This window comes from Stigmatopora argus, chromosome 16, assembly GCF_051989625.1.
Source record: "Stigmatopora argus isolate UIUO_Sarg chromosome 16, RoL_Sarg_1.0, whole genome shotgun sequence".
In the NCBI taxonomy this organism is placed as follows: Eukaryota; Metazoa; Chordata; class Actinopteri; order Syngnathiformes; family Syngnathidae; genus Stigmatopora; species Stigmatopora argus.
In genome coordinates this window covers 11999116-12013323 of record NC_135402.1, presented here as the reverse complement: position 1 = coordinate 12013323, position 14208 = coordinate 11999116, and the positions used below count along the sequence as shown (strand labels likewise).

Genomic DNA, 14208 nt, shown 5'->3' with positions numbered 1-14208 from the left:
AAAAACACTGAAAAAATGCAACGCTCCGCCCAGTGCTCGTAGAGACATTACACGAGGGAGTTGCGACCAGAGAGACAGTGCCCATTATGTTCTTATGAGCAGCCTCTCCCGTCTGCTGTATGCTCGTATATCAAAATTTGTCTCTTATCTCAAGATAAATATTTGCTGGAGCCCATTCCAGCTAACCAAAAGCACCAGGCGCTGTACACCCTCAAATTGTGGCCAGCCAATTGCAGGGCACAAGGGGTACTGCATTTTTTATGCTCTAAATAGGAAGGGTTGTGACGCCCAGTCGCATTTGGTTGTTGACATAATTGGCATACTTGTTTTTGATAGTCTGGTATTCATCAGTTCAATAGAAAGCAAAACAAAACACATAGCGTCAAAATAAAAAAAACAGATACACCCAGTTTTCATGTGCCAACATTTGTTAGTTATTGTCAACCACGATAAAAATATTAAGGACGCTAAATAAAAACCAAAGACACTCAGTTTTCTATGGACTAGCAAAAGTTAAATATTGTGAACCAAAAAGAAAATATGAAGGAAACTCTGAAAGATAACATTCCTAAAGTTCTACGATTCAAAATTCAATTTTTTTTAGGAACTTAACACACACAAAAATATCTCTCTATTTCAATAGCCACTATCTATGTATGTCATGAGATAAATGATTTGGTGCTGCGTCTTGCATTTTTCCTTAACTTGTGATACCAGTAGTTTTTTTTGAACATTTAGTCCCAAAAAATCAGAATGGCTCAACAACAAATCATATGTTTACTCTTGAACGCTCTATTAAACATTTGAAATCATTTTTTTTGTTCTGTGTGAGTTCTAGCAATTGTCTGTCACGATATTAATAGTGTCCCAAATGGAGTGTTTGCTGGGGTGATTACTGGATTATTAAAGATAGATTTGAACACAAACATAGGTAATCCTTAAAGGAGTAGGCCACCTCCACGTTTTTGAGCAGAACTTTCCGGCAGAACAGCATTCTTGACAGTCTTTCCAAAACAGGTTTCACCATTGATTCTCACAGGTTCCTCATATGCATGCATTAGTGTAAATGAAAAATTGTACTATTTATAAATTCTCCTGGCTAAGAGCAAGCACTTCACCAGTAATTTGTATGTCTCAGATATCAGCTACAGTAGTTTTGCCTCGTTGGTAATGTACCGTTGTCATTTTAACATTGACAAACAAGTCTTTCAACTGTACTGATATGACAAATTGACTTAGGAGAAAAAGCTCTCAAGTTAATGGGAAGTACAACAGTAACTTGGTATATGAATGCCCGAATTTACAGCACACATTTGTTCGGCCAGAGTTTTTTGCTTGAACTATTTTTCATTTTGACGTTTGGAGTAAATAAGAAAGAATTTTCTGCATGTGAATGACAAAAAAAAGAATAAACTAACAAGTCAATCTTAATGTGGAACTTAGACAAAATAGTAATAAGGCTATTGAATAAACCAACGACAAAAAAATCCCTGCCAAAGTACATTGTACTGTATTTAACTTGTAGGTTCAATGCATTTTCTAAACTATATTTACTGAAGTAGTGTGATGTTTCATTAAATTTTCAAGCAGTTTATTTAGTGTGTAATGTTACATTGATATGCAGAATCATTACAAGACAGGTGTTCTACTATATATTTATTATTATTATTCATACACACACATAAACAAGTATATACACACAAATTAAAATGTTAGGTTACCACTTTTGAAATAAAAGGCATAGGCAAATCGAAACCCGTCATTCCACTGCCACGCCCACAGCAAGTATCACCTTGACTGTTTTAAGCACGTTTTGCAAGTGCCTCGAGTCACTACTCCGAGCCAAACACAGGAGCGCACAATGCCAAACAGAGCGCAACAATGGGCGCGCCAGTCCCTGCGCACGCCGGGTATCTTTATCTTCGGTCTTGTCATGGCACCCTGCGGCTGGATTCTCAACCTGACCGCAACCGTGGCCCCGAACTGGAGAACCCTGGAGGACGTGGAGAACACGCCGCCCAACGAGTTCATCGAGCAGGGCATCTGGGATATTTGCCGCTCCATCACTACGTCGACGTCATCCACCTGCGGCCTGGAGGACGCCACCTACTTCGATAATGAGATCATCGATATAGCCCAGGGACTCATGGTGGCTTCGCTTGTGGTCACCATCGCGGGATTGGCTGTGGCCATCCCTGGCGTCCGCTGCTGGAAACAAAGTCCTAACTGGGTGGTGGCCGGCCTGGGAGGAATTTTGATCTTCATCTCGGGGGTGTTCACCCTCATCCCCATCTCTTGGTACGCTCACATCCTGGAAGACCTCAACTCGGAAACTGTCGGGACCATTCGCGTGGGCTATTGTATCGTGCTGGGTTTCATCGGTGCCATCTTCGAGATCCTGGGTGGTTTTGTCATGTTTATCGGCATATGTCGCTGCTGCGGCGGGAAGAACCGCGGTGAGGTCCGTGTGGAGGAGACCGGCCGCAGTCGCTACACTTCGCGGCCGCAGTCGCAGCCGAGACGCGTGGACGTGCCTTCGCTGAGCCGGGACCGGAGCCCCGCTCCCAGCAGCGTGCCCTACATTCGGGATCCCATGGACGATGACGTTTCTTTCCCTCGAGCCAAGACGGACGGGGCTCGCTCTATCACCACCTCATACAGCGGGAGGCCTTATGACGCTGACCTGTGAGAGCCCCCCCACCCCCCATTATTGTCAACACCCGCGCACACTCAGGGAGAGAAAGATGATTTTTGACAGTGATCCCCAACCATCATTCAAACAAGCGACGGCTTTCTTTATATTGAAAAAAAAAATCAAATAGTGGCAAGTAACGAACTACTTTGTTAACTGATCTGCCATTGGCGGCAAGACGTCCAATCCGTTTGGACTGGCAGGGTGAGAAGCAAATTAACAAATGCCAATCCTCCCAGATCAAACGGATGAATGAATGTCTATCGTCATGAATGTTTACGTCCAAACGAGATTTTTCATTGCACAATATCATGGTATTTTCTGGCAACTTATTACTTCATGCTTTGAATATAAAGCACAATTGAAGTACATGAAAAAGTATAGCACATTACTACTTTTGCCACCTTTTGAACAATTTTGATACAAAAAAATGGGATAAATTTCATCGGAATTGATCAAATATATACTTTTAGATAATTATCAGGTGTACGAGTGGATACACAGGTTAGTTGTCATCCAGTTTAGTCGAAGAAAAAAATTCCGCCTGTCGCTATAGGTTGCTGGTATGAATAGGTTTTGGTAAATAAATCAGAATTTTGTACTCAATTACCCTTCAACACACCTGACAGTCTTTCATACCATGGGGGTTGGAAATCATTTAATGGGTAATAATGATGCACATGACAAAATTCTGCCATATGCGGCCATGTTGGAAAAACATTACAGAAAAAAAGAGCAACATCACCATTATAGACTTAGACAACCAAGTTTTTATTTTTTATTTTTTTTTGCAAATTGAAGATTCAGATGGCCAAACATGATCAAATAAGTTGATATTGTTTAAGCCAAACATGTTTGTATTAATCTAATTGTGTAAAATGCAGTGAAAGAGTCTTTTACGGGTTTATGTGAGGCCCCAAATTGAATTTTAATATTTTCTTTGAGGGCAATTAAGGTTTTTCTCAAGGAAATCGGACAAGTGAAGTGTTTTCTTTTAAATACCCTACTGCTTTGTACCTATATGAAGTTTTCTGACATTACAAACTTTGTCAATGAACAAGCCTCTCCTGTTCCAAGGCAAATATTCTTATGTGCACTTTACAATGATGACTTGAAGTGATGTGATCAACAATGTATGAGTGCTTTAAGTGCTTTATTAAACAGTATATTGTGTCTACTGTCTCAAACATATCCTCAAAGTAATATGACTTCATTCATTCATTTTCTGAACCGCTTTATCCTCACTAGGGTCGCGGGGGGTGCTGGAGACTATCCCAGCTGACTTCAGGCCAGAGGCGGGGAACACCCTGGCCAGTCAATCACAGGGCAACCATTCACTTTCACACGCGTACATAGGGACAATTTAGAGTGTCCAATCAGCCCACCATGTATGAAACTGGAGTACCCGGAGAAAACCCACGCTGACTTTATATGATTTTTTTTTTTAAAGCTAAGAACCGTGGCTGATTGTCGCCCGTTTGACTTTAAAACAAGGTGATGCAAAGCTTCTTCTTAGTAGATGTTTGTGAGATGTCACAATTTACAGAGCAAACAATTCAAAAAACGTGTAAAGCTTTGCGTCATTGCTATTTTCCAGGAAGAACAACGTTATTTACTCACTTAGCAAGCAGCTAAGTATACAGACAATGTGACCTGACCGGTCCGGATGGCTTCATTTGGCGGCGTGGCTCGTCTGACAACATTGACTCGTCTGTTTTAACTCTTTTCACGTTTCAAACAATGCCACACATTAGGGAGCAAATGGCCCTGTGTAGTTCCTGACACTTTTTGTAGAAGCGCAAATTTCCGTCAATGTGTTATGGATCTGGAGATGACACTTGAGCTAGTCACATATGATGCTGGATAGATAAGGCATGGTTCAAATGACTTTTTTCTTTTCCCTGGGGTGGCACAATTATGGAGGAATGACTCACTTGTGGTTTATTCTACACCCAAGTACAACCCATTAAATTCTTTTAAGTTGTTTTTGCTGAGTCAAACATCCACAGATGCAAAATTGCTTAATTCATCATAGATTATAGGGATGTTCTTTTCTTTGTTCTGAAAGATCTGGTGAAAAAAGTGTTGACAAAAATATAGGCAAGACATTATTGAAGTTTCCATGACGAGTTCTCTTTATTGGCTTGAGAAAAGGTGAGATTCTTGTTATTCTGACTCCATTTTTAAAGCCTCCATTACCTCCACCCAAAGTGGGGGTTAACCTAAACATTGGTTGAGGTAAAAGATTCTCAAAATATAAGACATCTCTTTCAACTAAAGGAACAGGATGTCTAGACATGGCAATTTAGTAAAAGATTCACAACTGGGACAACAATGCTAAATTGTTTATACAACAAACACCCAGAGTTACTTGCTTTTTTTCCACACATTGTTGTGAATTGGATTGGACAACTTTATTCATCCCGTATTCGGGAAATTTCATTGTGACAGTAGCAAGAAAAGGCATAGTTATAAGTTAGACAGTACAGTCAAAGGCCGCAGAACAACAAAGCAAAAGCAAAAAGCACAAAGTACAAAGCAAATCTAAGTCAATGGGATCATTAAGAATCACTAAATCATTAAGACAGAAAAGCAGCAAAACCACAAAACGAGCTACGAGTTTCGGTAGCAAAAACGGATAGACTCAAAAAGACGTAAAGTTGGACAAAAACTGGAACCACACACAGGAAGTCTTCCACGAGATGGGGAACTTCTGCAGACTGTGACCGAGGTAGAGAATATGCAGTGTCACTCTTCCAAGCTTATCTGCACAGTTCCTCAGTTGTCTGAAGAAAACAGCAGCAGGGCAGAACTCCTCGACTCTATTGCTGGTAAGCGCCGACAGCTCTTCCATCTTATCCCACGATGGAATGGTTGGTCAGAAGCGTTGCCTCTCCTCACGGCACTTTTGTCCAGCTCCGAAACTCCGGCAGCACCGAGGTGTTGCTCCTTCTGCTGCGTATTGTAACAGCTAGTCCCGTGTGTGTGTGACAGCGTAAGATGGCTGAATGGTTCCAAAAAAAGAAGTAGCCGAAAGAAGCCAGGCTAACAGAACAAGGAAAGTTGTAAAAACATTAAAGTTAAAAGTATAAAGTACAAAGTAAAGTAAAAAGGGATGTATTAAGAAATATTAAAATGTAATTAAAAAAAAGATAGGGCTGTAAAACACGAAAAACATAAGAGTGTACAGAGCTACTCCCACTGGCTACCACGTGAACGGCGCCCTCTTGGATAACACTAAGACACAATGATCAAATTAGTGGCTATCACTTTGGTACACAAACCTTTAAGTTATTTTTTATAGCAAATAATTCACAACAGTTATTAATGACGTTTTGGATTCATTTCATTTGAACAATGGGACATATTTTTCTCATCACAGTCTGTAGGAAACACAACAAAAGTGATGTCAATGACACATACATAATGGTTTATAATTATTGTGCAAAAGGCTGGTTTGGATGTTCCTGAAGTGACTCGTTTATTGTTGGAGTAGTAGGGCTAAGGTAAGAATCGAAGACTGTTTCTTCTAGTTGTCCACTTTAGGGTTCGTAGAAAAGTATCATCCTGTTCATTTTAAATTGCAAATCTGACATGCAACATACAATATTTTCACCACACTGAAACAACCTAAAACTTGCTATCTGACGTGTCCATTGTTTGATGAGAAACCCATAAACACAATTTATTTTGAACCTAGTTTGAATATAATTATGAGCAATGCATCATTGTTTCCACATATGTCATTAAACAAAAGAATGTGACCATTGTTACTCAACTCAAGAATGGAATTTCTTTAGAAATGGATGAGTGTCACTGGATTTTGAGTGTGTGTGTGTGTGTGTGTGTGTGTGTGTGTGTGTCCATGTACAAGTAAAATGTTAATAGAAATTTTTAGTGGGTCTGCATTTATCAATGTTAAAAATGAGTCTCATTTTGAATGAGAATGCTAAAAATCTATTATTTAAATGTGCCATTAGGAATGATCCTGAAATATGTAGACTAGTGCAAAATATGAAAACTTAAAAGGTTTTGTGACTTTAATGAAAAGTAAAATGTGAATGGGATTAAAAACAAACAAACTGGAATGACATGAATAATCTGTTGGAAATTAGGATTGAAAAAAATGGAATTATGATGGAACCGTACATTTTTTTAAATGAGAAAAATAAATGAAAAAAAGACTGTAGTTGAAACCACGAGAGTCATTTAGCAAAAAAAATGTGAATGCTTCCATAGTTCGCAAAATGAAGCCACAGGTTGCCATGAGCTGAAAACAACATGAGTAGTTCCTTTTACATATGCGGGATATGGAGCGTGGTAGGACACAAAAGCAGGGAAGCAGGTGTACACGGGCAGTTACGATGCACAAGCGTAACTTTAATAACTTGGGAGCAATGTTCCCTCTAATTTTTTGTTTGTCTGGGCAGAAAGACAACCTCCCTGAGCACACTGAGTACCGGTGTGAGCAACATCATCATTGCTCGCTATGGGCACACACCAGTATCACACCTGCCATAAGCAGGTGTATGTCTACTACACATAAATGATTTAGTAATAATAAAATGTAATGATTAAGATCTATGAATGGGCGGCCCGGCGGATGAGTGGTTCGCGCGTCGGCCTCACAGCTAAAAAAAAAAGGGATTTTATTTTTTGCGCTCCATATGATTTGCTGTGCGCAGAGAAGACGAGAGTAGTGCGCAATTGCGCACATGCGCAGTGTAATATATTGATAATGATAGTTGCCTCGGGTTATGGAAGAGTGTTTAACCACGCCACCTGGAGCCGTGGGGTAGCACAGCGTAACCCGGACGTAGTAGTGTTGTGTGTCCGGTTTGTGTGTGTGTGTGTTGTTGGATAGTGGCAATAAAGAGCTACACGTGTTTTACCCTGGGCTCCGCCGTCTATTACTGTTATGGATATATTAACAGTTATATAACCTGCAAAGTTATTACAGTGGCGACGAGGATGGGATCCCTTTCCATGCGGTAGGGATTAAAAGTTTCGGACGAAGAGATTAAGGCGTTACAAGGAGGTAACGTGACTTTGCAGACTAGCATTAGCACGAGTGCTAAGCTAACGGCGGCGCTGCATCATGGCCAGATTCCTGGGAAATCTCGGCGAATACGAGGCAGTTAAAGAAGATTTTGAATCTTACTTGGAACGTTTTGAGCAATGGATGATCATCAACGAAGTGGAGGAAGGTAAAAAAACCAACGTGTTCCTGTCTATAATTGGTGCAGAGGCTTACGGATTGTTAAAACACCTTTGCATACCAGAGAAGCCTAGTAGCCTCTCATATGAGTTGCTAAATGGAAGATTAGCATCTCATTACAACCCGAAACCGCTGGTGATCGCGGAGCGATTCAAGTTTCAAAAGAGGAATCAGAGAGAGAACGAGTCTGTGTCGGATTATATCGTGGCGTTGAAGCAGCTATCCAGCCACTGCGAATTTGGTCTCCAGTTGGATGAAGCAATGAGAGACAGATTTGTTTGTGGATTGAGAGTGGAAGCTATTCAGAGAAGATTACTCACGGAGCAAGATCTAACATTTAAAAAAACATGTGAACTGTCGTTGTCCATGGAGATGGCATCAAAGAGTACGTTGGAGTTCGCTAGCAAAATGGAAGAACCTGCCACATTAAATAAGATTGACCAGGAAAAGACAAGCAAAAGTGCATGGAAATACCAACCAGCCACCAGCGATTGGGAAAGTAAAACCACAAGTGGAAAATTCAGACCACAGAGAAGAGAAATTCATCAACCCTGTTACAGATGTGGACTAAGCAACCACGCCGCTCATGAATGCAGGTATAAAGGAGAGACATGTTACAAGTGTTCAAAAGTAGGACACATAGCAAGGATGTGTAAAACTAAAAATTGGCAAGGACACACGCAGTATGTAAAAGGAAATAAAAATGAGACAACAGGAAATGCGGATGATGAACTGTGGGAGTCATATCGCTTGAATGCCGTGTATCCCACAAATGCTGTCGGGAATTGGAGGAAGGAAATGACAGTACAGGTCATATTAGAAGGAACTCCTCTCGAGATGCAACTGGACACAGGAGCAGCTGTAACACTGGTTTCAGAAATTGTGTATAAGAAGCATCTCTCTCATCTGCCTTTGGAAGTAAGTAAAGTGCAGCTGTCAACTTTTTCCGGAGAGAACATTCCTTTGAGGGGACAAGTGACGGCCAAGGTAAAATATGGGACCCAGAGTGGGAAGCTACCATTAGTGATCGTAAAAGGTGACAGACCAGCCCTACTTGGCCGTAACTGGCTCCAAAACTTCAAACTGGACTGGGCACGCATCTTCTCAGTTATACCAGCAAGGGGCGGTAACGACGCAGATGTGGATACACTGTTGCAGAGACACAAAGCAGTGTTTGCTGAGGAGTTGGGCACTATTCGAAATTTTAAGGCCAACATTACAGTGAAGCCAAATACCAAACCGATCTTCAGGAAGGCCAGACCAGTGCCATATGCATTAAAGAATGCAGTTGAGACGGAGTTAAATCGCCTAGAGAAAGCTGGCATTATCTCAAAGAAAGAACATAGTCAGTGGGCCGCGCCCATAGTAGTGGTACCCAAAGCAGACAAGTCAATTCGTATCTGTGGAGACTATAAGGTCACAGTAAATCAAAGTGTGGAAGAGGAGACCTATCCACTACCAAACGTTGAAGACCTTTTTGCCACCCTAGCTGGAGGCAGTCTTTTCAGCAAGTTAGACTTGTCACAGGCTTACCAACAGCTGGAGTTAGGAAAAGACTCAGAAAAGTATTTGACAATAAATACTCACAAAGGACTGTATGTGTATCATAGACTTTCATATGGAGTGTCCAGTGCTCCTTCCATATTTCAGAATGTGATGGACCAGATACTCCAAGGTTTGGAGCATGTCACCTGTTTTTTAGACGACATTTTGGTCACAGGAAAGACAAGAGCTGAACACCTGAGGAATCTGGAGGAGGTACTGAGCCGCCTGGAGAGCTACGGGGTAAGAGTGAAAAGAGCAAAATGTGATTTCATGCAGGAGAAAGTAGAATACCTGGGGCATCTGATAGATAAGGAGGGACTGCACCCCACTGCGACAAAAGTGGCAGCCATCGTTAATGCACCCCAGCCTACAAACGTCACAGAGCTACGGTCTTTTCTAGGACTATTAAACTATTATGGTCGGTTCATGAAAGACCTGTCGACGGTGCTGCAGCCGCTACATCAACTACTGAAGAAGGAAGTTGATTGGCAATGGACTACTAAATGTGCAGCAGCATTCAAAGATGCAAAAGAACAGTTAGTAAAAAGCTCAGTAGTAGTGCACTATGACACCAAGAAACCCCTGAGATTAGCTTCCGATGCATCCCCTTATGGAATCGGGGCTGTCATATCTCACATAATGGAAAATGATGAGAAACCGATCGCATTTGCATCGCGTACATTGACAGAGGCAGAAAGCAAATATAGTCAGATAGAGAAAGAGGCTTTGGCCATAATTTTTGGCGTGACTAAATTTCATAAATATTTATATGGCCGAAAGTTCAGTTTAATAACTGACCACAAGCCCCTTCTTGCTATTTTGGGACCCAAGTCGGAAATTCCCACTTTAGCTGCTCTGCGAATGCAGCGCTGGGCGCTGAGACTGATGGCTTATGACTACAGTATAGAGTACAGAACGTCAGCAGAAAATGCCAATGCAGATGCGTTATCTAGACTGCCGAGGAAGGAAAAGGATAACACAGCGGAGGAAAACAGCATCTTCTATTTCTCAGTAGTAGATGAGCTTCCCGTGCAAGCTACAGAGATTGCACAGAGCACTCTCAGAGACCCAGTCCTATGCAAAGTACTGGAGCTGACTCGGTCTGGATGGCCAAGTCAAAACAAGGACGAGAGACTGAAACCATACTTTTTCAGGAAAAATGAACTGTCGGTGGAACAAGGTTGCATATTGTGGGGAATTCGAGTTATCATTCCACCAGCACACCGAGAGCGACTACTGCATGATCTTCACCTAGGACACCCGGGAGGGTGCAGGATGAAGGCCTTGGCCAGGAGCTATTTGTGGTGGCCGCAGTTGGACAGTGACATAGAACATACAGTACAACAATGTGACGCCTGTCAGAGTGTGAGGAAACTACCTGCAACCGCACCTCTACACGTCTGGGAATGGCCGACTAGAGTTTGGCAGAGAATACATATTGACTTTGCAGAGAAAGACCAACACCACTTTTTAGTACTAGTGGACAGTCATTCAAAATGGCTGGAGGTCATCGCCATGGCAACAACCACAGCAGCCAAAATGATTGAGGTGTTGCGGAACATTTTGTCTTCCTACGGGCTTCCTGAGGAGATTGTTTCTGACAACGGACCTCAATTCACTTCGCAGGAGTACAAGACATTCCTGCTGAGCAACGGAATAAAACAAACTTTGGTACCAGCTTACCATCCCGCTTCCAATGGAGCGGCAGAGCGAGCAGTTCAGACAGTGAAAGCATCACTGCTGAAACAAGTACTCGAGGAGAAGAAACAAAAGGTCACAATAACTATGCAGCACAGGCTAGCTAACTTCCTGATAGCATACAGGAGTACACCGCACACTGTTACAGGATGTGCACCAGCGGAACTGTTTTTAAAACGTAAAATCAGGACCAGGTTCAGCTTACTGAAACCAGATCTCGCGCGAGTGGTGGAAGCAAAACAAGAGAAGCAGAAACACTATCATGATAGAACCACCTCCAAGCTGAGACATCTGTCTGAGGGTGACTCAGTTCTGATCCGGAATTTCCGTGGAGGGAAGGAGAGGTGGACAAAAGGAACAGTGGAAAAGAGACTCGGACCAGTCACCTACCTGGTGTGGAATGGTGTGAGCCGACGCTCGATCCACATTGATCATCTGCTGTACAACCAACCGTCCAGACCAGAGACATTGGAGCTTCCGGATGAGCAGCTGGACATCACAAACAAGTACCCTGTGGTGGTTCACGCAGATGTGGGGGGGAAAGGCACACCTGGAGCAGTAGGTGGTAGCCCGTACTCACCTGAAGAGACACGTGTAACATCTTCGCCAGGCTCAGTGGCCTGTGACAAGACAGTTACACCTGACAACCGAGCAGTCAGTTCCCCAGAGGTGTGTGGGCGCAGGTACCCAGTGAGAGATAGAGCACCTCCGAAGCGACTGAATTTGTGATCGGTCAGTTGTGAGGAACGTCGTTCCTAAAATAAAAGAGTTCCTGTTCATACAAAAATGTGAAAAGAGTTCCTGAGATTGAAATGTCAAAGACTGGAATATTGAGTCTAATGGTTGTGTTAGCAGTAATAATTTAGTTACAAGTTGAGAAGTAAAATTATAAAAAGTTAATGAGGCAAAGATAATTGTTGGAGTTGAGTGCTAAGTCTAAATAGGAACTTCATAGTTAAAGGGGGAGGAGTGTAATATATTGATAATGATAGTTGCCTCGGGTTATGGAAGAGTGTTTAACCACGCCACCTGGAGCCGTGGGGTAGCACAGCGTAACCCGGACGTAGTAGTGTTGTGTGTCCGGTTTGTGTGTGTGTGTGTTGTTGGATAGTGGCAATAAAGAGCTACACGTGTTTTACCCTGGGCTCCGCCGTCTATTACTGTTATGGATATATTAACAGTTATATAACCTGCAAAGTTATTACACGCAGCTTAGAGGGAACATTGCTTGGGAGGCCCTCAAAATAACAAACTTAACAACCAAGGGAACAAAACCAAATCTTGATGGGGAGGACGAGGAGCACTGGACATGGGCTACTGCAATGTCACAGGTCGCCTCACCCTGAACGGTCTCCAAAAGAGCGATGTCGCCTGCCGTTCCGGCTTCCACCATCATTGCCCTCCTGGCCTCCGTCATAGAAACATTTACTTTTATTTATTTGCAGAAAACAGAGCTCTCATGTGCAACAACACATCACTTCCCGTATGTCTCCGTCTTACCCGTACATTTGAACCTATTGACATTAACATGGTTCCTTCCAGGTGACTTATATACAAAAGAATGCCACAGTGTAGATTCATTCATGGTGGAATGTCGTGTTACACCTTTGGCATATCAAGGAACGTCAATATTTAAGTGATGCGCAATGCAAAACTCACTTGCAACAAAATAGGAAATGGCAAGACGTCCTCCATCTCTGCCCCTTATAATATTCGAGCGCCATTCTTCTACACTTCTGAATGTCACTCAATTCAGCACCGAAGAAGCGGGGTTCTGGCTTCTGCCAAATTTTTTGTACTTAATATAAAAAAAACTACGATGTACGAAAGCCGCAAATGTTGAAGGCGCAAAGTGGTGAAGTATCACAGTTTATAGATAACCAAAATGAAGAGGGTATGTAAATATGTGAAATGACAAGAATACCTGTTGGGGCTGTTTGTTATTCTGTTGTAATAGTGCTGAAGGTTTTAACAGTGACGCCATCAGCATGAAGGAAGTTGATCAACTGATCTAGGACACAGGTTTAAAGTAGGAAAGCTTTCAAATTTAAAGTGCAGATTCATTGTCCAGAATTGACATTGCTCATCTCAATGTTTTACAGATTTTAAATGGTGTGTTAAGAACAATTATCAACTTAAATTTAGGTTTTCATCAATGACATTTACCTCAAAAACAGGGGTGTTCAAACTTTTTTTCTTTAGGGGTGCTTTTTGAAAAATCAACGGACGCCAACTTGTAATTTTTCTAATTTCTTCTAGAAGATTAGAATCAGTTAAACAAAAAGTTAGATTTTTAAAATGAGTTTTTTTAATTAGACGTTTAGCGTCCTCAATGGCATTAAAACACAAGGGAATGCCAGCCTTCATATTAAGATATTGATATCAAACAGTTGATATATATTTGATGTGTATGAGCTACGGGCCAATAAAATGGTGCAGTGTGTCAGTTGCCCCACGTCCCATAGTTTGGACACCCCTGCTCTAAAGCTTGATACAAAGTGAGGTCTTAACACAGCCATTTTTTGTTAAAGAGCCTGACAGCTGATGGGAGGAAGGATCTGCAGAAGCGCTCCTTCCTGCAATGAGGGTGCCGCAGTCTATTGCTAAAAGAGCTTTGGAGGGACTCCACAGACTCATGCAGGGGGTGGGAGGTGCTGTCCATGATAAACATCATCCTGGTCAGCATCCTCCGCTCTCCCACTTCCTCCACAGAGTCCAAAGGACAGCCCAGAACAGAGCTGGCCCTCCTGACCAGCTTATTCAGCCTGTTCCTGTCCCTCTCCGTGCTCCCGCATCCCCAACAGACCACTGCATAAAACACTGTAGATGCCACCACAGTGCCGTAAAAAGTCCTCAGCAGTGTCCTGCACACTCCAAAGGAGACTCATCTTTAATTATGAACAAAAAATTGACTAGAACTGGTTCCTTTATTTATGCTCGTGCTCTTTAATGATTAGTTTTCCCACTGGATGATAGGTACACCAATAGGCATTCCCAAATGCACGCACAAATAAAAGAGACAGGAGACTCATCTGTGGTTTTCTTGCAAGAGAGA

The 14208-nt window shown here is 42.2% G+C and overlaps 1 protein-coding gene across 1 annotated transcript; it reads left to right on the top strand.

Annotated features, from left to right (window-relative positions):
• Positions 1-1831: 1831 nt before the first annotated feature.
• Positions 1832-3879, top strand: LOC144091385 (claudin-23-like). The gene has a single exon (XM_077623684.1). The coding sequence runs from the start codon at positions 1862-1864 to the stop codon at positions 2687-2689; it is 828 nt and encodes a 275-aa protein (XP_077479810.1). The 5' UTR covers positions 1832-1861; the 3' UTR covers positions 2690-3879.
• The last annotated feature ends 10329 nt before the right edge of the window (positions 3880-14208 follow it).